The sequence below is a fragment of the Trachemys scripta genome, chromosome 6 (genome assembly GCF_013100865.1).
Source record: "Trachemys scripta elegans isolate TJP31775 chromosome 6, CAS_Tse_1.0, whole genome shotgun sequence".
Classification (NCBI taxonomy): domain Eukaryota; kingdom Metazoa; phylum Chordata; order Testudines; family Emydidae; genus Trachemys; species Trachemys scripta.
The window spans coordinates 38,318,903-38,343,566 of NC_048303.1; the positions used below are offsets into that span (position 1 = coordinate 38,318,903).

General features: G+C 39.8%; 1 protein-coding gene across 1 annotated transcript in view; it reads right to left on the bottom strand.

The window, feature by feature from the left end:
- Window positions 1-841: 841 nt before the first annotated feature.
- The window catches only part of CENPK (centromere protein K), a 44,494-nt gene continuing 20,671 nt past the window's right edge, over window positions 842-24,664 (bottom strand). Inside the window, exons 5-11 of the mRNA XM_034773663.1 lie at window positions 21,346-21,418; window positions 16,522-16,568; window positions 14,693-14,775; window positions 14,453-14,551; window positions 14,035-14,170; window positions 9,055-9,108; window positions 842-1,064 (exon numbers count right to left, since the gene is read on the bottom strand). Of these exons, the coding sequence (XP_034629554.1) occupies window positions 906-1,064; window positions 9,055-9,108; window positions 14,035-14,170; window positions 14,453-14,551; window positions 14,693-14,775; window positions 16,522-16,568; window positions 21,346-21,418 (651 nt within the window). The 3' untranslated portion in view covers window positions 842-905. The remainder of the gene's footprint in view (window positions 1,065-9,054; window positions 9,109-14,034; window positions 14,171-14,452; window positions 14,552-14,692; window positions 14,776-16,521; window positions 16,569-21,345; window positions 21,419-24,664) is intronic.

The following is a 24,664-nucleotide window of genomic DNA, read 5'->3' on the forward strand; positions in this document are numbered from 1 at the left end:
AAAGACCTATGGATTCTCTTGAATGTTTATCTCAAACCCAACACTAATTTCTGCCATTGGTCACAAGGCATCCTGAATGCAACAAATGAGAAGAAGTTATTTCTTCATTTTTTAAAATTCACACTGCTAATTTTCAAACCTACAAACTGAACTGGGATTGTTCAAGCCTAGCACAGAAGTGTAGCATAAATGTTAAAAGGAAGTAAGGGGATTGGAGCCACACAGCAGCTTTTGTCTACACTACAGACCTTACAGTGGCACAGCTGTGCCGCTGCACTGCTGTAAGGTCTCCCATGTAGCTGCTCTATGCTAACAGAACAGAGCTCTCCCATAATTAAACCACAGCAAACAAGTGAGAGTAGTTCACTCCGGCACTTTTGTCAGTCTGGGGTATTTTTTTTCCCACACACCCAACCAACAAAAGTTTTACCAACAAAAGTGATAGTGTAGACAAATCCTGAGGGAGTGTTACATAAGAAAACAAATATGCCATATGCAAAGCATTATTTTTTTAATTAATCAACAAAAACCAAGCAACTTTAATAATTTTGTCTGCAATTGAATTTGAGTCTTATCTAAGCAGTCTGAAAATTTTCCAGAATACAAGCACTATCTAATTTCACAGTACTGTAACACCTATCATAAAAACAACAACTAATGGGATGAATGGCCATCACAATTTGAAGTTAAAAGAAAGTTGTGTCATTCCACAAGCTTTGTAAGTAACTGCACTTAAAACAGGTATGGTTTGTCAAAAAATATTGTCCAAGCAGAAAAGATTAACACCCAAAGACTTACGATAAAATATCACAAAGAATATATATACACACACACACAAATATATTTTTAAAGTATGATTATTGATTCAACACATTTCTGTTTTTTAAATAGTCACAAAGGTGTCTTTACTGATGATAGGCTTCTAAGCGTATTCTGTTTGGATCCTCTGGATGTCTCAGTGCAATTCCATACCGCAGCAGCAGTTCAACATAAGGTGGCCAGAACGAATCACTGATTGTCAAATATGGTTCATGTGGTGTACTCATTAATTTGTTTATAAGACGCTGGAAGATCAAGAGAATGAGATTCAAAATATGCATAAAATAGGTTGATTTTAATCAATTTTAATCAAGGAAAGCTGAACACATTGATGTCATAAGAATTGCTTACCTAAAAGATACAAAGCCCGTTCCAAATAGAAATTATTCATTAAAGAATGTTTAATTGATCTTTTAAAGTATGAAACTGTTGAATATAAAATTAAAGTTGATTATCTTCCCTTATTCAACAATATTCTAATTTCCCCCCAATAAAACAAAAGCATATATTGGATTTTAGGTATGTATCTAGTTATGCAAGCCGCTCAGTCAAAAGATAATGGAATGTAACTGCAATTTATTTGGTTTTTAAAATAAAAGCCCACAAAGACAATGTAGCAATTTAAGATTTAGTATTTGTTTAACAGGCTAGAGAGAAAGTTAGGCAAACCTTCATTTTAGATATTTTCTCTTTTTCATACCCACCAACAGATACCACCCCTCTCTCATTTCACTGCAATATAATTCCCCAAGTGATCTCTTCTGCCAACAAAGGCTCCTTCTCCCTCGCCTTTCTTCAGACTTAAAACAATGGAATTTCCATTATCTGACCATGAGCCAAGAAACTGCTTTCTGAGTCCCAAAAGGTTCTATTTTTGGCTTTCGGCTCCCCTTTTCCAGTCATCTTCTATTTACTTTTAACCTTAACTACTAATTTTACAGTTATGATACTCAAAGATGCATATCTTTTCACATCTTTAATGCTTTGTCATCTCCTCGCTATCTACTGCACTTGCTTGTCTTGAGCAAGTGAATCAATGTATTAATCAACTTCCTTCAGTTATGTATCTCAAACAAATCCCTCCGTCCCTCCCAAGCCAAGATAAGTTCCCACAAACAATTCCGTCTTTTTTTTTCTCCTTGACCTAGACTTTACAGACAGTGGAGTCAAATGCAATCTGAACATCAGCCTGGTGTCTCTGTTCCTGATCTTAGAACCCATATATTTGTAAATCTGCGTACTGCCATCTTCACAATATTGTTTGTGAACACCACTGCCTTGACAGCCATGTTAGCCTAAATCCTCTCATGCTTTCATCTCTACTCACCTTAGCTACTGCAACTCCCTTCTTTATGGCTTCTACAAGTTCTAGCTCTCCAGACTTTAGCATATACAGAATGTTTCTGCCTGCCTTGTTCCCAGTACAAAGATACATCATAATCTTCATCTCCAAATACCCTCATTGGTGACTCATTCATTTTATATTCAGATCAAAATTGCCTTCCTTCTTTCAAAACACTCCACTGATTTGCTCCAGCCTATCTACCAAAATGTTTGCTCTGTACTTCCCTGCCCCATATCTTCTATTCATCTCTCACAATATTAATTCATGATCTTTCATAAACTGTTGCTGGTGAGACTTCTCAGCAACACCCATATTCTGAAATAACCTTTACCATCATTCACTCTCTCTCTCTCTCCTGATTTTATTTAAATTATTTATACTTGTTTTTGTACCATAAGCATCATGTTAATTCTTTTTCAAAATAATTCTTAGTTTAACATGAATGGGAATCATCACTGAAGAGATTTGAAGGAGGAATGTTACACTGTGCATAGAAACATGCAACATCTCTAGAGTATGAAGCAGCACAAGAAAACTTACTGAGGCCTTGGCTACACTCAGGAATGCTGTGGCTACAGCTCAGGCTACAGTAAATGCTGTGAAGCGCAAGTGTAGTTGCGCCGCCAGCGCTGCGAGAGCTGTCTCGCAGTGCTGTATGTACTCCACCTCTCCGAGGGGAATAGCTTGCAGCGCTGCGAGCGAGCGTACAGCACAGCAGGCTCTGATTACACTCGCCTACAGCGCTGTACTCGCTGCGCTCGGGGGGAGGGGGCATTTTCACACCCTGAGCGCAGCAAGTTGCAGCGTTGTACAGCGCTAGTGTAGCCAAGGCCTGAGGCACTTCTGATAAAAATTTACAAAGGGAATTTAAGGGAACAGTATTGGCGGATTACATGTTCCTACAGGGGGAGTAATGGAACACGTAAGCAGGAGTCTATGCAAAGTTGCTATACAAAATGAAGTTAAATCCAAAGATAAAATATAATGTAACACTTATAGGAGTGTCTAAGAATGGCTGCCACAGTGGACTGGGGGTTTAACTAATTTTTATTTTTTGTATGTATACCTATTCTTTGCCTTGGTAATGTATGTGATTCCAATTAAATAGTTGTCACTATTGGTATTGCTCTATAGCAAAAAATATATACAGTAAGAAACAGTTACTTGCTGTAAGTGTGGTGCTTCAAGATGTGATGCAGACATGGATGCAGACTGTATTCCACTCAGCCGTTTGCACGCCCAGCACACCAGAACTGCAGAAACTTGCAAAGCAGTACCTATAGATAGGTGGCACTTATGCCTCGTGGCTGTAACTCCTCCCCTGGCTACATTAGGGGGCACCACCCCAACCCTCCCTCAGTTCCTTCACACTGAATGCCCAGAATCAAGACTCCGATGCAAAAGGGGACAGAGGGTGGTTTGTGGAATACACATTTGCATCACATCTAGAAGAACCACATTTACAGCCAGTAACCATTTCTTTGAGTAAATGCAGCTGTGTATTCCACTTAGGTGACTCTCAAACAGTCCTCCGCAGGAGGCAGTGCTCAAAGTCTACCTAAACAAGGACTGCAGGACCATTCTACCAAAGCTTGCCTCAACCTTGGAAGATGCAGTTATGGTGTAATGGTTCGCAAATGTATGCATCGAGGACCATGTAGCAGCCATGCAAATGTCCAATATGGAAACGTCACTCAGGAATGCTATGAACATTGCTTGACTCTTGAAGAATGAGCTCACACCCACTGATGGGGATTAGTTGAAGCTGTTTCATATGCAGTCTTGATGCATGATGTTATCTATTTGGAGATCATCTGTGAAGAGACTGCTTGACCCTTCATGCATTCTGCACATTACGCAAACGAAGGAGGTTAAGCACAAACCGGTTTAGGCCTGTACAGATAAAAGGTTAGACATCGCCTGACATCTAATGTAGGGAGACACTGCTCCTCCAGAGATGAATGCTGCTTAGGAAAGAATGCAGGTAAATATACCACCTGGTTCAAATGACACTGAAAAACCACTTCAGACAAAAAATTTGGACGCAGTCGTAAAGCCACTTTGTCTTTGGAGAATTGTATATATAAGGAGATTCTTTCCTCAGAGCCTGCAACTTTCTCACACTCCTTGAAGATGTTATTGCTACCAGGAATGCAGTTTTCTGACACAAAAGCGGGAAGGGACAATATGTCAAGGGCTTGAACAGTGGTTCAATTAAGGCCGCTAGGACCATGTTAAGATCCTGTAGAGGAACCAGCTCTTGGTCTGGGGGGATGTAAAAAAAGAAGCCCTTTTAAGAATCTGGCTATTGGAGAAAACTGAAGGGGCGGGGGGGGATGAAATACCAATATGATGAAATGCCAGATGCACTTTCAATAACTAAATGCAAGCCCCAATGACTAAAAGATGCAGCAGATACTCCAAAATGTCCTGGATAGAGGCCAGCATTGGCTGGATTCCACAAGCTAATGACCAGATGGTCGAGCAAGCGCCGTGTGGTGCTGACATGAGCACGAACTTCCTCTCTGGATCCATCCCTCATAACCAGTCATCCCTTCCTCTTGAGATACACCATAACAACGGCCAGCATTTGGTAAAGTCCCGAGGGGGAAGGAGAAGAGAGGCCAAATGGAAGTATTGCATACTGAAAATGGCGTTCCATCATGACAAATAGAAAGATCTTTCTGTGGCTTGGCAAAATCCGCACATGAAAGTAGGCATCCTGAAGGTCCAAAGAAGCAAACCAGTCATTCTGAGACAATGTAGGGAAAATGGTCAATAGAGTGGCCATTAGGAACTCATGTACCTGATATATTTGTTGAGGTTGTGAAGGTCAAGGGTGGGTCTTACACCTCCCTTGGTTTTGGGTATCAGGAAGTACTGGGAGTAGAAGTCATGACGTGATGTTCCTGCAGAACCTCCTCCACTGCTCCCAAAACCAGCAGAGAGCAGACCTGTTTGAGGAGCAGTATCTCATGAGAGGGGTCCCTGAAGTGAAGGTGTGGAGAGGAACTGGATGGCATAACCTGATCTGATGGTGCTTAGGAAAGCAAGCCAGCCTGTCCCCAAACTGGGGAGGATGAGGAGAGGGAAAGCAATGGCTGAAACAGTGCTCTGGAACAAGGACTCAAAATGGGTACTGGGATGTGTGGCGTGTGGACTGGATGAACTCAGAGCCTAACTGCTTTCTGCTGTGGGATCTATCCCTCTTTCTGGGGTAGTCTCATTGCCAAGGAGGAGGAACAGGCTGGACAAATGTATGCTGTAGACAACGCTGCTGTTGAATGCCGTATTGGTGCCTTTACACTGCCGGCATGTACATCCCCAAGGACTGAAGGACTGCAGTATCTTGTCAGTTTTGCCCTCCTCTTGGTGACCGCAGAGACCATCACCCTAGCCGAGGTGTCTGCGAGGTCTAGTTAAGATGTCGTTGGAGTCTGCGTCACTTTGACATAGCTGTCCAGTGAACAAAATCGTACTTGGACAACAAGGCTTGCTGGTTAGCAATTTGCATCTCTAAAGAAGAGAAGGTGTAAATCTTCCTGTCTATGAGGGCCAATAATTTAGAGTCACTATCATTAGGGATGGACATAAACCTGCCCTGTCAGGCGCTATGGTTCACCACAGTTGCAACTAGGGGAATTTGGGACCAAATGAGAATAAAACACCTCAAATTCCCATACGGGAATGAAATGGAGCTTTGCTATGTACTTAGCCGCAGGCAATACCAAAGCTGGCATGCTCCAGAGTGCCTTAGCCAATTCAAGAAGCCCATAATTGATAAGTATGGCGACTCTCCCAGGGGCAGATGGCAACAGGATATCCACTATTTGTGCGTGTTCTCTTGCAAGAACTCCACTTGAAAACCGACGGAAGCAACTACAAACCACAAAAGGTCTTGCTATGCCTTAAAATTCTCTGGTATGGAAGAGGAGAATGAGACAGGCCGCACAGAATCATCCAAAGATGAAGAGGAGGTCCTTAACTGATCCAAAACCAGATTCTGTTCCAGGGCTGATAGACCGTGGCAGGATGACTCCGGAGGCTCCACAGGGAGGATAACAGATACCTGGGCCTGTGGCAGATCAATAGTCACTGCCAAAGCCCTGGCTGGAGATCTTGCCTTCAATCAAGACAAAGTGTAGGACCTCACCAATAAAGGAGTATCCCACAGATTCCATGGAGGCCACTAGCATGGATAAGGCATTGGTAGTCAGCCTCTGTCCTGACCACGAGACGTGTACCAATCCATCAATTCCCCCTGAGGCTGGTGAGGTGATGGCGAGTGAGAGGATGACAACCCTGACTCAGATGCTGAGGAGCCTCAGGATCCCAGCGATGAGGACAGAGAAAAACTAGAGGGAGCGAGTAACTGATCGGACTTGTCCATCCCCAGAACGAGGCAGGAAGCAGTGCTGCCAATGGAAGCAGTACCATTGGTACCGAGCATGCTGGTCCCAGAAGTGGTGTCAATCCTGATCAGCAGTGATACCTGAGTGTCTGACAATACCAACATTGAGCGGTGAAAGCCACCATGGTGCCAACTGCAGTGGTGCTGAGGAGATTCCTGGTACCAAGGTCCCCTGTACCAATCCTGGCATTGGACCTGCTTCCATAACCTGTGGAAAGGGAACACTGGGGTGTAGTGCTGACAGACCCAAGGGTTCAACAGCTTGTTCAATCGATGGGGCTATAGATGACGCAGACATGACAAACTCCTGGGCCAAAGGAGAGGTTGGGACCAAAAGGCAGAGGAGATCTGTTGCTGCCTGGTACACTGCTGATGTGGAAACAGTCAATGCCAGTATCTCCCTCATCGGTACTGGACTCAACAGATGCTTGGTGGCCAGAACAAGAGTCAACAGTACAGTGTTTCTAACCTCCCTACTCGATACCGGGGAAGGGTTAGAGGTATTTGTGCCATCCTATACACTGGCACCAACTTTGTGCTAGTTCCTGCTTTTCCTGGGAAGTGGAAGAATTACCTGAGACCTGGAGTGGTTTTGATTGGTCTTATGCAACCTTCTCCTTGGCAGAGTAGACAGGGAACAGCTCTCCTCTGTTTCTTTGCAGAGGCACCTGCTCCGGAACATAAAACCGCAGCACTCTTGGAACCCAAGGGCAATCTCCGACTTGACGAGGGCTTCAGTACCGAAGCAGGCCGCATAGCCTGCTCCAGCAGTTGCAGTTTCAGGAGAAAGTCCTGAATCACTTGAGTCCATTTCTAACACTAACATAACTAACACTATGGTACTACTAATTATATACTACAAGGGAAAAACTAAACTAATTGAGAGGTCGTGAGGTTAAGACCACACAGAGCTCTGACTCCAGCCATGGAGGATAAGAAGGGACTAAGGGAGGATTGGGGCGGCGCCGCCTTGTGAAGCCAGGGAGGTGCTATGGTCACAAGGTGTGAGCGCACCTCTCTATGGGTACTGGTAGGCAAGTTTCTCCCTCTCTGGTGCACTGGGACGGGACGCGATAAATCGATCCCCGAGAGGTCGATTTCTACCCGCCGATTCAGGCGGGTAGTATAGACCAGACCTAAGAAACTATTCTCTAAGACAACAGTTTTGAAATTTAACAGGCACTGAACCTAGCACTAAATGGCTCAACAAAAACATAAAACAAAGATCAGTGACACTCAAAGTTTAGGCTATGATAATTAAAATTAAAAACAAGTCTGAATTTCTGGGACTAGTTTATTCTTTCAAACAGAAATCAGACATCTGGGTCTTTTAGTACTTTGCAGGTGTTTAAAATTAGTTAAGGGAATATGAAGAGTAATTTTAAGATATAAGTTTTTTGAAATTATATTTCCACAGGACTTAACTCATTTGGCTACTTTAATTTCTGATTTGCTTTCAAGCTCTACCTAATTTGGCACTAAAAGGCATGCTGAAATACTTGAGGCATGTAACATGAAGTTGAAGTTAATGACATAAGTACAAAAACCTCACAGTCTGCACTTTCAAGTTAAGCATAACAATGTCATAGTGACCGGATTTTAGCATCTAAACACCAGAATGTTATAATTCCGCAGGCCTTCCCTCAGAACAACTGCTGTTCTTCATGGAGGTCTCGCTCAGACAGATCCCTATTAAAAAAACCTGTATTCCCAAATACTAAGTTTAGGATAGAGAAGGTGCTGTCATCCATTAGCTCTATCAGATTTATGCCTTGCAAATTCATAATTTATTTGGGTTTTTACAAATTATAATAGGAGTGTCCATTCAACAATAAGAGCCTGCTTGGCAATTAAAAATATATATATATATTTTTTTTTAATTGCCAAGCAGGCTCCTATTGTTATATACATATACACACACTAAAAACAGAAGTATCAATTCCTATAGATCAAATCAAATAACCCAACAATATGAATATATTAGAAATTAATTGACTTGTTGCTGCATTATATTTCAGAACCATGTACATGCAAATAGTACAAAATATAAAAAAGTTAAACATTTTAGTTCAGGTTTTTTTTTAACCAAACCATTTTAATATTATTTTCTAATGTGAACCATTAAGTTAAGAGTTATAAAACCTGACTTAAAAAGTAGTGAATATAAAAATGACTTAAGTTTGACTTTGTATCTTAAAATTAGAAGTTTAAAAGCCTATAATTTTCCAATTCAAATTGTAGGATCAGTTTGCTAAATTATGCTTACATTTTTAAAGAGTTTAGTACCAGAAAGTTACTTTGGATGTCCTGGGGATTAAAAGAGGAACCCAGTAAGATTTTTTTGAACACTGTTTCTATTATCTTAGTTATTTTAATTATATTATCACACACCATCATTCATTTTGCTTATATACCATTTCCGATTTTGAGCATTGTAACAAACAAACAAAAAATGACATCACACACACAACCATTTTACCTCTAAAATTTCATGTAACGTTACCAGTTGTACAGTTGGTTCTTCAGCTAGACTCTACAAAAGCAACACAAAAGATGTTCAAATTCTAACACAGTCAGAAAAGAATCTTAATTGACAAAGAAAAATTTCAATGCAAATAATTCAGAGTAATGAATAAACTGATTTTTTAAAATTTAAAAATATTGAGTCATCATATTAAAGTTACATATTTTAATCCTATATTCAGCAACAAATTCAATGTAAACTCTAAACATAAATGAATGTTTCTCTTAAACTAAGTTGAAAAGATGATATTAAATGTTACATCTGTCAAGAATGGGATTCACATTTTATTAATTCAAACATCTTATTATTAAACATGACTGCGAGTATAAAGTACTCATTCTGTGTCTAAGATTGGTAAGAAAAGTCACAAGATCAATGCCTTTAAGTACATTTTCTAAAGTTCTGGGCAAAGAGATGTAAACATGTGATTACTGCAAAAATGATGTAATCTTGTTTTAAGAGTTCAGTCCATAGTGCCTTAATGTTTACTCTTAATTTATATTGCAATTTAATATTTTTTGGATTAAGCCTCTAGAGGTTATCCAAATACATTTACTATGTTCAAGAAACAAAATTCAGTTTTGTCATAGGATTTTCTTTAAATGTTTTCCTTTTTTAATGTTTAATGTTATTTGAAATTGTCTTCATTTATCAGAGGGGTAGCCATGTTAGTCTGTAAAAAGCAACAGAGAGTCTTGTGGCACCTTTAAGACTAACAGATGTTTTGGAGCATAAGCTTTTGTGGGTGAATACGTGCGTCTGACGAAGTGGGCATTCACTCACGAAAGCTTATGCTCCAATACATCTGTTAGTCTTAAAGGTGCCACAAGACTCTCTGTTGTCTTCATTTGTAACAGAGCCAGTTCACGAGTCTTACAAGTTAAAAGATGGTCAGGATTTATGATAAACCCCAACTTTGGAGTGGAGGAAGAACTTATAAAAATTGACATAAGGCCAAATCCTATCTCCTTCCTCCACGACTGTGGAGGGTCCCCTGACAGCATCACTTCTGAGACTCAGCTGCACCAGAGACCATATTTGGTAAGGGCCACAAAGGGGTGCACACACATCCCATAGTGCAAGGAGGAGGGCTCTGTAGCACAATGGGAGAAGGGGATGTGGAGATTATATTAGCCTATTGGCTGTAGCAGCCTCCATGGAGTGGTTCTAAAGACACTCTGCAGCCTTGGGTGATGTTTTTCTTCCTGCTCCCCTGCCCAGCATCTCACTTCTTGGGCTGGGCACTGGATTCAAGATTTGCCTTAAGGCTAGAATTGGCATATGGAGTATCAGCATGGGAGACATTTTAAACAATTGTACAAAGAGAAATTATTGGTTTGCTACTTTTAAGTCCTAAGGATGTTAGCGCAAACATTAAAGACGTTTTTATACTTGCAAAATTAAAAAAAAAAAAAAAAAGGAGAGATTTGACTTTATTTTTGGTAGACCAATGGTGTTAAATATTTACAGTTTCTTAAATTAAGTTCAGATTCTGTAGTGTGACAAATTTAACCAGTATCATAAATTACATCACTTTAAAGCAAGATAGCCATCACCACATGGGAAAAAGTATACTTTTTCCTTCCCACAAGTACAATTGACATATAAAATATTTCTTGTAACGTGAACTTTCAGACTGCTGTGTGTGACAAAAAGGGTGCATCTTTCTTTTGAGACTGGAGAGTTATCCTGCATTTTCAATTTCATTCTCATGCCTGCCCATATTAAGACCCCAATCTTGAATCACATGCTTCAACATTAGCAGAGATGCTAACCTTGCACTTAGACTTTTATGGATGTTTATGAAAAAAATTAAGGAGGTTGCTTGAAGTGGTCTCAAGTGCCAAATTTGCAAAGCCAAATACAGATAGGGTGTCTCAGGTAGAACCATGAAAGCTTGTAGTGCATTTTAGGTCCATTTCTGTGAATGTTAGAGTAATAACAGCCGTACAAACTGAAGTAACATTTAGTAACATCAACAGCCATGATGAGGTCTGACCATGATATTGGCTATATCCTCGGTCCTTTGCAAGCATTTCTAAAACCATTCCATTTTTATTTTGCCATATTTGGCTCATTTTGTCAGTGGGGTTTGGAGTGTGGATTCACCGCTCAAGCCACAGGTTGTGTGTTGCACTCCAACAGCCCCCATAGACTCTGCTGGACTATATTACTGTGCTCTAGATACCTGGAGTGTGCCAGCAGGGGCACATAGAGCAGTTAGAATGCAACACGCAGCCTGTGGCTTGCTTGGTTGCAGTGTGCCAACCCATTCAAAATGGCCACAGCTTGCCTCCTATCAGAATGATCCTCACTCTGCAGTCTTTGCATGTGCCACAGGGACAGGAATGCCCTCAGAAATTTCTCTCATGGTATGCTGTGAGGGAGTCATCCTGCCCTCAGGGGACGGAGGGACACCGGATGCTGAAGTGGAGTTGCTGGCTGGGTTGAAAGAAGGATTAGGTGGGTTTCAGAAAGCTGGGAAAGGGACTTGTTAGGGTGGAGTTGGGGGATAAGAGATAGGGATGAAGAGGGCTGTTTGGTGGGGTTGGGGGGTAAAAGAGGAGTAGCTGCCCAGTGTCAGCTGGCTCATGGAGACGAGGCACCAATACCAGATGTGCTTGATGGGTGGTGGTTACTTACTGGTGCTGCAGGCAACTGCTTGCAATGTCACATACCCAGAGGTGCCCATCCAGCCCCAGGTACTGGTAGTCATGCTGAGGGAGAAGTTGCAGGGATGCCAGCATGTCATCCCTGCCACATGCTGCTTGTGCTCTCAGCTGAGCTCCGTGCTCCCTGTGGTGGTTGGTTATGCAGCAGCCACTTTTTGGGCTCCTGCCAGGAGAGCTCACCCATGCAACTGAGGAGCTACCCTGCAAGCCTCTCCCAGCCCGACTGACACAATGGTGGCACTTGACATGTGTACGGCTAGGCTGCAGGCACCCTTGCACAGGGGTGCTGGCAATGGAGAACACCACCCCTGCAGATGCAGCACTGTGTTCATCAGACCCAAGTGGTGAATGACACGCAACACATACATAATCTTCCTAATTTTTCGATATATTTGCAAAATTCATAGATTTATATCTGATTTGATAATTTTGTAATCACATTTAAAAATCGGGAGAATTATTAAAAGTTAGGGAGAGTTGGCAGCTCTGCATTAGGCATGCAAGAGGCCTCTAAGATCAATGGGATTACTCATGCTTAAAGTTAAGCATATGCTTAAGAGTTTGCCAGATTGTGGCCTATGAAACGAACCAGCTGCTGACAATGGTTGTCAATAATGGGTCCCTCTGAAGCAGTGTGGAAAATGGTTTAACTACTAATTCAGACAAGGACAAAGTATGTAAATTACATTAAATTAAGGTTTCAGCTATAACATGGCTGAAAGCAGCTGTCTCTCTTTTTCAGTTCAGGGGCAGTTCAACCATTCCCTATACTGGTTCTGGGAACCTGATGCTGAACAGACAAGGCCCAAGTGTCCTCAAGAGCCCAACTGAGAACCTTACTAGTTTTTTAGTTTTTGTAGCTATTCTTTTAAACATTAATGATAAAGTATTTGATTTTACTATGGACTTTGATTTTATTATTTAAAATGCTCCCTGACTGCCTATTTTCCCTAAAGTTTAAAGATGACTTTTAGCTCAGTTTCCCTGAGTAGGAAGTTGAGGTTAATATTCTAAACTATTCTCTGTAACACTTTTGTGCCAACAATATTGCTGAAGAATTAAAATTTGTCTTTGAAGAAAAATATGAAACTATCCAGACGGGAGCAGGGTAGACTAATTCAGAACTTGTTTCACTAAGCCCCCATACCAGCCCTCTATGATATAATCAAACTTTGAAAGGTATCACTTAGACAACAAGAACAGTTGTAGGAAGTGACTTGGACATTAAGGTCAGAAGGGACCATCATGATCATCTAGTCTGACCTCCTGCACATTATAGGCCACAGAACCTCACCCACCCACTCCTGTAATAGACCCATAACCTCTGGCTAAGTTACTGAAGTCCTCAAATCATGATTTAAAGACTTCAAGTTACAGAGAATCCACCATTTACACTAGTTTAAACCTGCAAGTGACCAGCGACCCGTGCTGCAGAGGAAGGCAAAAATCCCCCAGGGTCTCTGCCAATCTGACCTAGGAGAAAATTCCTTCACGACCACAAATATGGCAGTCAGTTGGACTCTGAGCATTTCAGCATGACCCAACAGCTAAGTAACTGGGAAAGAATTCTCTATAGTAACTCAGAGCTCTCCTCATCCAGTATCCCATCAACAGCCATTGAGGATATTTGCTACTAGTAGTCACAGATCAGCTATATACTACTGCAGGCAGTCTCATCATACCATCCACTCCATGAACTTATCAAGCTCATTCTTGAAGCCACTTAGTTTTTTTGCCCCCATTGCTCCCCTTGAAAGGTTGTTCCAGAACTTCACTCCTCTGATAGTTAGAAATCTTCATCTAATTTCAAGCCTAAATTTGTTGATGATCAGTTTATAGCCATCTGCTCTCGTGTCAACATTGGCACTTAACTTAAATACCTCCTCTCCCTCTCTGGTATTTATCACTCTGATGTATTTATAGAGAGCAATCATATCTCCCCTTCAGCCTTCGTTTGGTTAGGCTAAACAAGCCAAGCTCTTTGAGTCTCTTCTCATAAGGTAGATTTTCCATTCCTCTGATCATCCTAGTAGCCCTTCTCTGCACATGCTCCAGTTTGAATTTATCTTTCTTAAATGTGGGAGACCAGAATTGCACACAGTATTCCAGATGAGGTCTCACCAGTGCCTCGTATAATGGTACCAAAACTACATGTATGACTTAAATACGGATTCCAGCATTGTGACTTTAAAATTATATAAAACCAAGTTAAAGAAAAATTAATAAAACCTTTTCAAATTTGATAATTTTAAAGAAATCATACTTTTTTCTTCTTTTTAGCACTTTCATCTTCTTCCGGGAGAGGAAAATGTTCTTCTAGGAACTCCCCCAGAGCACTCAAGAGCTCTTCCTTATATGCCCTTATTTTCAGCATTTTACTTTTCAGTTCTTGTAACGTTCTAAAAACCCAATGTAAAAATAAAGTTTAACTGATGTGACATGTAATTCAATAAAAAGGTACTGTTCCTACAAGAATGGCATTAATAACCCAAATATCACAAAGTGCAAGTGCAGCCTGTAGCATATTTGCAACCTAGTTTTCAAATGTATTTTATTACTTGATTATTTGATCTTTACCAAAGATATCAAACATTAATACTAGATTTTTAAAATCTGTTTTAATTGTCATCCTAATATTCAATCCTTTCACTCTTTTTGCTGGAAAAAAGCACTACAAATACCTTTTTTCAGAAAATTGTACCACTTGATTTTTCATTTCTTCATGTGTTACATCAAGAGCATCTACCAATTGCTGCTGCTCATCCAGCCACTGCTGTTCTCTTTAAACATAAAAAAGTGAGAAAAAAAATAAGAGGGGGAACAATGGATAATTAGAAGTTTTCAGACCTACCAAAACAATGATTCTTACTTGATTTTCTAACAAAATTGTATGGCATTCATAAGCTCAATTCACTTTATACCTTTTCATGTCTTCCTTCAGCTTTTTATTCTTTGACTGAACTGTAGACAGCACCATTTCAAGATCATGGTCTACTTTCTGCAACTACAAAATTGGATATTGAAGTGTATATTATGGAGAAATGCAACTCTATTAGTGCTATGTAAAACAAAACCTGATAGTGCTGTTGTGGTATCACTCAGATACCACAGTGACGGGAACCAAAATTATCTTGACAGACAAATCAGTAACAACCCACATCTCACATAATAGTATACTGAAAAAACTAATAGTTGGCAGAACAACAATTACGGCACTCCAAAGTGAGAACATCTCAAAGAAAGGGTGATTACTCTTACTAATCAAACGGACGATGAATGAGGTATTCGTATCTTGGATAGGGAAATGGTACAAGTAATAAGACACTGCATTCTGGTTCACTTCAGACTATTTCTCAGTAAAGAAATTTAGAGCTTGACTCTGTCAGAGGCTCCGGGCCATCCACTCCACATAGGAGTGGGCAGTATCCAACACCTTATTGGACTGGGTCCTTAGTTGATGCATGGCTTACTGAAGACGAACACTGAGATGCTCTCTGTCCTTTTGAGATTGATGTGGCTCCCTTAATAAGTTTGGGGCTGTCCACTACACACTATCTTTAGATGATTGTGTGTCCCTGTATTGGAGTTCCCTGAGGTTTGTCTCTCAGATGGTGGAGAACCTGATCGCGCCCAGTTACTTGCACTGGGAGGTTCTGGCAAGGCCCTAGTTCCTTACTTCTTAGCTAGGCCCTTACCCTTTGCGGGACTTCACTCCCCGTAGGGACAGGGTGAAGAGCTCCTAGATGGGAGTTCCTCCTGTGGCTCCAGGAGTAATCCCAGCAGTCTCCTTTTCAGCAATCCTGCTCCTTCACCTCAGCTGACTGCAGCTGCCTTCCTTTTAAAGGCCTCCCATCTAGCCCTGCCCCCGTACCCTGTCTAGCACCTTCCTCATCAGTGTGGGGTCTATACACCCCATCACAGTCCCTTTATTATGTAATTATAAAATAAAATAAAATTTAAATTTAGCTCACAACAAATACAAATGAAATATAGAAAATATTCCCCAGGAGCAGAAGGGTTTTATATACCCAGGATTTATGAGAAATGCAGTATCCCTCAGCTAAACTAACCACAAAATGGAATGTCAAACCAAACATGTATTGGAGAGGATATTCACTCAAAGGAAAATACATAGCCAATCTTTTCGTTAAAAGAGCACTTGTATTGGCAGTTTGGTTCCCTGGCCTGACTGATACAAGGCAGAGGAAAGTTGCTGGGAGGTAGCCAAACCAAAAAGGTAGGTGAAGCAAAAGTTATTTTTAAACAAAACCCATATAATCTAAACGTGTCTTTATGTGTTAGCCAAAGTATAACTATTCATTTCAATGTTATAGCCACAAGAATATTCCCAGCTAATGTTACATACCAATGTCCAACCAATATATTAAAATGCTACCACTAACACATTCTTTATTTGTCCTTTCTCCCCCAGTCTGGAAGAACTCAAATAGATATTTGCATATATTATTCCTACAGAACTCAGAGTACTGCCTCTTCTGCACAGCACATTTTTTTAAATCATATCTTAAACATAAAAGACACCATATAATAAGTTCTGGTAAAAAGATCATTTTCACTACATCTAAAAATATTCAGTACTAACAACAAGGTTCAGGAAAAAGCAAGTTAAAAAATTAATAGTGCTCAAATAGACACACAATTTCTTATGGCTAGCCAATCATATGAAAAGAAACTAGGAAGTAACGTCTTACAAGTAGGTTTTTTACAAGTAATGAACTAAGACACTTACCTCTTCCTTTCCTAATGCTACCAGAACATCTGGATTGGTGGAAATTACTGAAAAATAAAACAGATTGTTTTCCCTGATTTTTTTTTAATATAAAGAAATTATAGCTCCTCATATAGAAGCATTAGATGTCTTCCAAAATACATAGTGCGCTTGATACATTTGCAAAAATAAATCTATTTGAAAAGATTTTTAAATAAAAGTTTGGTTAAACCTCTATGATTATTGAACAAACTGTGAAGTAGTGATTTCAGCAGTGATCAGAGTATGAGCTGATACTGAAACAAGGAAGATTTCTGCACCCAAAGTGTGTTCAATTAAAGTGTGATTTAAAAAGGTGTCAGATAAAGAATTACGAGCATGTGAGACCGAAGTAAAATCATATATATTATATATATATATATATACACACACACACACACACACAAGTTGAGTAGAGCACCCCTGAACTAAGCTGATGTTAAAGAGCTACTGGAGGCCCTGTACAGTGAACTTAATCATCATCATGGCTATATTTCGTGATGACAATGACTTGAAAATGTCTTAAATGCAGAATTAATTTAGTTAGAGTTCTGCTCTTTCCTTTCAAAAGGCCAAGTTCCAGTCAATGACATTTGATATGAAGAATCCAAAGAAACCAATTTTCTATACGTTGTGATGATCAAAAATCCTTTCTATCTCGAATTATCCACTTCAGTCCATTCAAAATCACTTGTTTCCTACCGCTTCCTTCAACTTTAAGCATTTCTACACAAGTACTTATATGCCTCCTTTAATTGTAATATCTGAGTACCCATCAAGTATTTAAAAATAGAAGTAACAATCTCCTGCAGAAGAGAATTCAATAGTCCACATGCAGTAAATTCTGTCTCCTGCACTATGACTTGTGGAGGTCGTGGTTATAGAAGGAGAGGGAATCTCTTTAGTAGCTAGGGTCAATCCCATGAAGGACTCTGAATATCAGGATAGAGACTTTGAATTGTTCTGTATTCAATGGTGAGCCAGTGCATAGCATGGAGCACTGGGGTGATGTGCTAAAGGCAATTTTAGTCACTAGGCATATATGCTGATGCATCTTCTACCAGTTGGAGCCTTTTCCTGGTGTGTGGTTTTATTCCTACATACAAAATATACAAAAAAATCAAGCCTGGAGGTCACAAATGGAATAGCATGCCAATGTGTAGCATGATTGCAATGCAAAATACTACCAGATGTTAGCAATGCAAGGAATCATTACTATGCAAGCCTTTGTATGGAAACTCCAATTCAAGTGATAGGAGTCTGGCACAATACTGATACTATGCACACAAAAAAGGTACTATACATAGACCACATATGTTTTATAAACTTTAAAATGTGGTTAATTCTTATTTTGAAAAGAGAAAAATTCAAATCTATTTTAAGTTCCAACTGCTTGTTAAAAAGTTATAATTCAGCTGATTAAGCATCTCTAGAGCTATATATAGAGTATCAGAAACCCAGAAAGAACAAGAGACTAAAGAGTCTTGGAAAAATAAAAATTTGCATTGTGGATTCAAGCCTGTGTGCCAAGATTTTGCCCAATGAAATTTGTAACTGCCAAGTTATAACCCCCAAAAGCAAGGTTTATAATGGAAATGCTGACAGACTCTCAATTATAGTAATTGTACTGGTTATTGCTAAAAATATACAGCAGGGTACAAGACAGCCTGACATTCAGGCTCTAATATTGAGTTGTGGCAACTTGACTAATATTCCTATCCCATATTTAGCATCATTCAGACAGCATTTTCTATTAACGAAGCATCTTCTCTCTCTCATAGTGAGGAATAGGTACACCGAGAAAATTCCAGATGGACACAGAACAATGAAAGCATGGCAGTTCTTTATTTTCATATAATGGACATAATCTTATGACATCTCTTAAAGTTAACCCCCACCTCCCATTCTCCAACGAAGTGGCTCAAAAGAGAGAATTATAAGTAACAAGGGAAAGCCTAGACTGCAAAAAGATAAGTTATTTATATGTTGTATGGAATATAGCTGTAGCTGTGTTGTTCCCAGGATACTAAAGAGACAAGGTGGGTGAAATAATATTACTTCACCCACCTTGTCTTTTGAGGTTATTGATACATTATATACACAACATTTCTGTACTATAAAATTAACATATGTAATAAGAAATCTAACCAGGTGCAAATAAATTAGAACATTATGGGCCAACTAATACTCAAATATAACGCTAAAAATATTTAATGCCACAAGAATCTATTTTTGTAACACAAATAGCTTAAGGTTTTAAAAATGATTAAATATTTATAGTAACAAAAACATCAGCAGTTATCTTAGCTAGAATAAAAATTAAAAGTGCTTGCAATCCTTATGTTACAAGGATGATCATCAGCAGTGGCCAAGAAGAAATATTCCCCCATAGGGAATAGCATTGCATAGGATAGCATTGCACAATTTGGTACAATTAGTCTAATTTTGGTCTATCCTTTGTCTGAAGAATTTGGAACTGACCACTGCTAGAGACAGGTTCTCAGACCACACAAACTACTGATGCTTTCCCATTATGGAAATTTTTATCACCCTATATACTACTTTTTTTCTCCTTATATGTTTAGGAAGAGATGGTTAGGTTGCTGGTATACTGTGACCACTGCCTACCACCAATGTAGTCTCATTGATTTCTTGTACTCCTTCATCTGTCTGTATCCATCTGTTGCTTTGTCTTATATTTATTTAGCTGTAAGCTCTTCGGGGTAGAGACTGTACTTTTGTCCTGTGTTCGTACAGTACCTAGCACAATGAGGTCTTGGTCCATGACTAGGACTCATACCCAGCACAATAATACAAAATCAAAGCTATGGTATCTTGTGGAAAGTTTAAAAAAAAACATTCTATTTAATATTTATTCAGTTGATATTACATAAGGAGCAGTAACAACACCTAAATTAAGGTTGCCTAGTACTTCCCATTATAATTTTTTTTCCTTCTTCCTTTGAAGAACTAACATTTCCAAGGTACACCATACATACCTGAAATTTAGCAGAGGAGGAGAGGTGCTATTACAATCTGTTCAGATATTGCCGAGTTATAAACTGTTGAAAGCCACGATACACAGTTTGCATTGTGATCCAATCACTTTGGAAGCAACATTAGCTAAACTAGAATAGCTCAGTGGTTTGAGCATTGGCCTACTAAACCTAGGGTTGTGAGTTTAATCCTTGAGAGGGCCATTTAGGGATCTGGGGCAAAAATCTGGCTGGGGATTAGTCCTGCTTTGAGCAGGGGGTTGGACTAGATGACCTCCTGAGGTCCCTTCCAACCCTGATATTCTATGATAGAAAAAGCACTCTTATTCCGCGTGTGCACATGGAGCATGCACGAGGAGAGCTATACCAGTATAATCATGCCGCTAAATTTCTTCCTGTAGACAAGTTCTAAAATAAGTTTGTATGGAAAAAGGATCTTTGCTGATTAAGAATTCATCTGTTCTACCTAGAGCCAATCTTCCATTGTGGAGAATAAGACAACATTTTGGGCTATAGTACTATCAGAGGATATTCAGTTTTGTGTCTTCTTGTCAAATAGATTCTGTTGGATCTTGCTTTTCCAATGCCTGGCCAAATTAGGGTCATGGGTAAATTCAAGTTAACTACAATTCAATTCAGACCAAATGGTGCTGAAGCTGGTGGGTAGAAGAGGAAATCTTGAAGAATTGATAGGGCTACGGATATTTTGTCTGATAATGACTGCTAAGAACACAGGAAGGATGCATACCCTTTATCTCAGGGGATCTGCAAATGTTACGGAATTACTGGATCGGTAACTGCTCTTGGATTCCCAGAATGCTGTAATGGCCCAAACTGTTTCTTATCTTTGTTTGACCTGGTGTCTGTGAACTCTAAATCCAAAAAGGATATTGTAATGCACTGTAATTGAATTACCCTCAAAGATACCTTGAAAATTTCAGCTAGTAGACACTATGACAGTCCACCTCTTGACTGGAGCAGGCCAACATGAACACACCATACATATAATAAATGTTTTGCACTGCTTCTGAATCCAACACTGGATGCATTTCAAGGTATTGGCTACCTATAAAACCCTCAACAGAACAGGAGTTTTCTGCCAGAATGCTCCTGTAATTTCTATAACTAAGGGCCAGAATTCTTGATGGAGGCCCTTCAGAAATTGCTATAGAGGCTTCTTGTTAACCTCCTGGAATATTATTAATCTCTTTGGTGGCCTGATTTTTAGGAGTGCTGAACACCGACAAATCCCATTCTAATGAAAGGGAGTGTTAGGCTATGTTTACACTAGAGAGCTTACAACGACAGAGCTGTACTGATGCAGCTGCACCACTGTAAGATTTCTCATGTAGCTGCTTTATGCTGACGGGAGAAAGCTCTCCCACTGACATTGTGCTGTGCAACGGCCACTTATTCCAGTGAAAATTATGTCGCTCAGGAGGTGTGTTTTTTCACACCCCATGAGAGAGACAAATTTTGCTGACATAAGCGATAGTGTAGACGTAGCCTTAAGAGAGAGAAGCAGTAGTTCTAAGTTGTGAACTGCCTCAGTCATTTCAACAGGTGCTAACTCAGATGTTGGTGCTACAAGGAAGAAAGCACAGAGACAAAAGTGGAAGGACACTATTGTAGGCAGTACTGTAGTTCATTTTGATTTCTGCAAGGTACCTAGGTGTGATGATGCATGCAATATAAATATTCTACATATGCACACTCAAATACTTGGATGAACGATGTGTTGTAAAGCCAAGATAATCATATAAACTTTAGTTTAAACGAAGTCTATAAAAATACTAATAAAAATCCTTACTCTCAGGACTTCGTTTCTGCCATTGATTATACTCTGCTGTTAAAGCCTTCACTCGCACCATTAACAATGAAAGCTGTAAAACAAGAAAGGAAAAAAAAAAAAGAGTATTTAAAAACTAATTCTTGAAATGTGCTGAATAGTATTTGAGTAAGATGAGACAGAACATGGTAAAAAATTATTTAGTATTCCATGAGGAAGAATCTGGAAGATACAATGGAGCACATTTTACTAGTTTTTAGAATCACTATTGCTTACAGTCTATTTCTTTTGATAATGTACAGCTATTTAGAAGTTAATTATTTAGATTTATACAGAATAAAATAAAAGATCACCCAATCCAGTGCTCTGAGTGCCCTGGACAATATTTAAAAAATACACTAAAAAAAAAAAAAAAAAGAGACCTGTCAATTCCACCAGATCAACTCAAATAAGATTGACAACATAAGTATAACTGAAATCAATCAACCCCACACACAATCCCCAGAGTCCCACACCCAGCTGTAGCTATCTTCCATTTCCTCATGAACTGGGAAGAAAAGGCAGACCTTCCAGCATGGCCTGAAAAGTGACAAATTTGGGCTGTTACGACCTGGACAGGTAAAGTCCAGTATCCTAATGGAGAACACTCTGCCAACTGCCTAATATGACTGATAGAGTTTAAGGTCAGAAGGGACCATTAGATCATCTAATCCAGGGGTTCTCAACATATTTTTTGATGGCCTTAGAGTGCGGCCACCAACTCTTGCTGGTTGTAGCTCTGAGAATTTTTCCTAAAATACTTAAGGAACTTTAGGAAAATTAAAATTAACTATGCACATATACACGTCCAGATCATTGTAATTTATTTATGGAAGGTTTTTTTTTTTTTTGCAGACTCAATAACAAAAATAATGTACAGTTATTTCTATTCTTTACTGGACCTAAACAGAATAGAAACAAAAATAAGGTGCTTTGCATATTTTTATATATATAGATATAGATATAGATTGCTAGTTAGTAAGTCTGCTATTGTGAAAAGTGATATTTGTATATTTGTTAATATCACTTTTAACAGCAGACTTACTGAGCCCTGGTATACTGGAGGACAAATTAAGCCCTGGATGAGGAGGTGAATAAGGAGGCAGGGGGGCCAGTGGCAATGGGGGTCTGGAGGAAGCACCAGGGGTCAAGGTGATGGTGGGGGGGTGAGTCCAGGGATGGAGCCCAAAGCCCTGTGGCTGGGGGACAGAGCCTGCCGCCCACCACCCCAGGGCAGAAGCCTGAAGCCCGAGACATACTGTCCCTGGGAAGGTGGGGAACTCACACTGGTTGCTTGCTCCTACCGTGTTTGTTGCTCCAGAAGGGGGTAGGGACCAACCCCTGGGCAGCCCCAGAGGAAGAGCTGGTGCTTTGCCTCTCCTTCTCCTCCTCCCCCCCACCCCCAAATCACAGCCCAGTATGCTGTGGCCACAAGAAAAGCCCCTGGTGGCTGCATTTGAGAAACGCTGATCTAATCTGACCTGTGTATCACAGACTATTGATTTTACCCAGTTACCCCTGTATGGAATCTAATAACTTGTGTTTGACTAAAGCATAACTTGTAGCTGGCTAAAGCACATCTTCCAGAAAGACATCCTCTCTTGATTTGATTACAACAGAAGATGGAGAATCCACCACTTCCTGGTAGTTGGTTCCTATGGTTTGTCATTCTCACTGTTAAAATTTGAATTTGTCTGGCTTCAGCTTCCAGCCATTCTCCACTAGATTAAAGTAGTTCTAGCACCTGATTTTTCTATCTGTGATGGTACTTGTACACTATAATTAAGTCACCTCTCGATCTTCTGTTTGATAAACTAAACAGATTGAGCTCTTTAAACCTCTCACTGTAAAGCACCTTCCATAGCTCTTGAATAATTTTTGTGGCTATTCTCTGCACCCTGTCCAATTTGTCAACATTTCTTTTAAAATCTGGATAACAGAACCGTATACCAGTTTCACCAAGGCCATATACAGAGGTAAAATCACCTCCCCACTTCTACAACACTGCTTATACATCCAAGGCTTGGATTAGCTCTTTTTGCATCACCACCACACTAGGAGCTCATGTTGAACTGCTTGTCCATTCTGACCCCTAAATCCTGTTCAGTGTCACTGTTTTGCAGGATACAGTCTCCTACCCCATTCTATAGGTATGGCTTTGTTCCTAGCTGTCGAGCTTTGCATTTGGCTGTATTAAAATGCATTTTGTCTGAATGGGCTTAGCTTACCAAGGGATCCAGATTGTTCTGTATGACTCCCTTGTCCTCATCATTATTATTTACCAACAATCATGTCATCTGCAAATTTTATCAGCGGTGATTTCAGATTTACTTCCAGATCACTGATGAAAAGTCTTCAGCTAACATGCCTCTGCTGATCACAACTATGGCAGTAATGTCATGGAGAGAGAGAGGTGGATTCTTTGACAGGTAAGTCCCAGTCTTTTCTAAATCAAAACCAACAACTTAAAAATCAATCCGGAAACTAACAGGCAGCCAGTGCAGGTCACAGAACACAGATTAGTAGCATCCATGACAACTTTTATAACATTTAAGTATACTACCTCTTATCTATAGCAATTCAAAATCCAAACTTTTAAGTCTTCACTTTATGTGTAAGGGCCTACATACACCTCTACAACGATATAACGCGACCCGATATAACATGAATTCAGATATAACGCGGTAAAGCAGCGCTCAGGGGGGATGGGGGGGCAAGGCTGTGCACTCCAGCAGATCAAAGCAAGTTCGATATAACGCGGGTTTCACCTATAACGCAGTAAGATTTTTTTTGGCTCCCAAGGACAGTGTTATATTGGGGTAGAGGTGTATTTGTATCTGTGTAAAAAAGGACTACTCCTCTGATTTAACAGAGGTTTATTATAGTAGTGTTCAGCTGCTGAAGAAAGGGCAATCAGCCCCCAGTGTACTGCTGCTGTTGAGATACACTGAGAAACTGCAGCTGGAAAACACAAAATACCATTTCAGGAGATAATATGAAAAATGAAGCTAAACAATCTTCGCTTCCATTTATCAAAATGTTTGCCGTTCCCAGTTGTAGGAGAGATGGAACAGTAATACTTTCCTCTATTTCCAGAGCATTTAAATACACTAAAATAGGTACAGGCTTTTGAATAAAAAAAAAAAAAAAAGTAATTTAGTAAGAAATGAAGTGTACATTTAAGTACAAAAGCTACTGTAATGATCATGCATTCCATAAAAGGTAGGGCAGACTCAAATTTGGCTTTCACTCAGCTAAAAAATTCAAGATTAATATGCACCATGAATCATCAGCCAAGTTC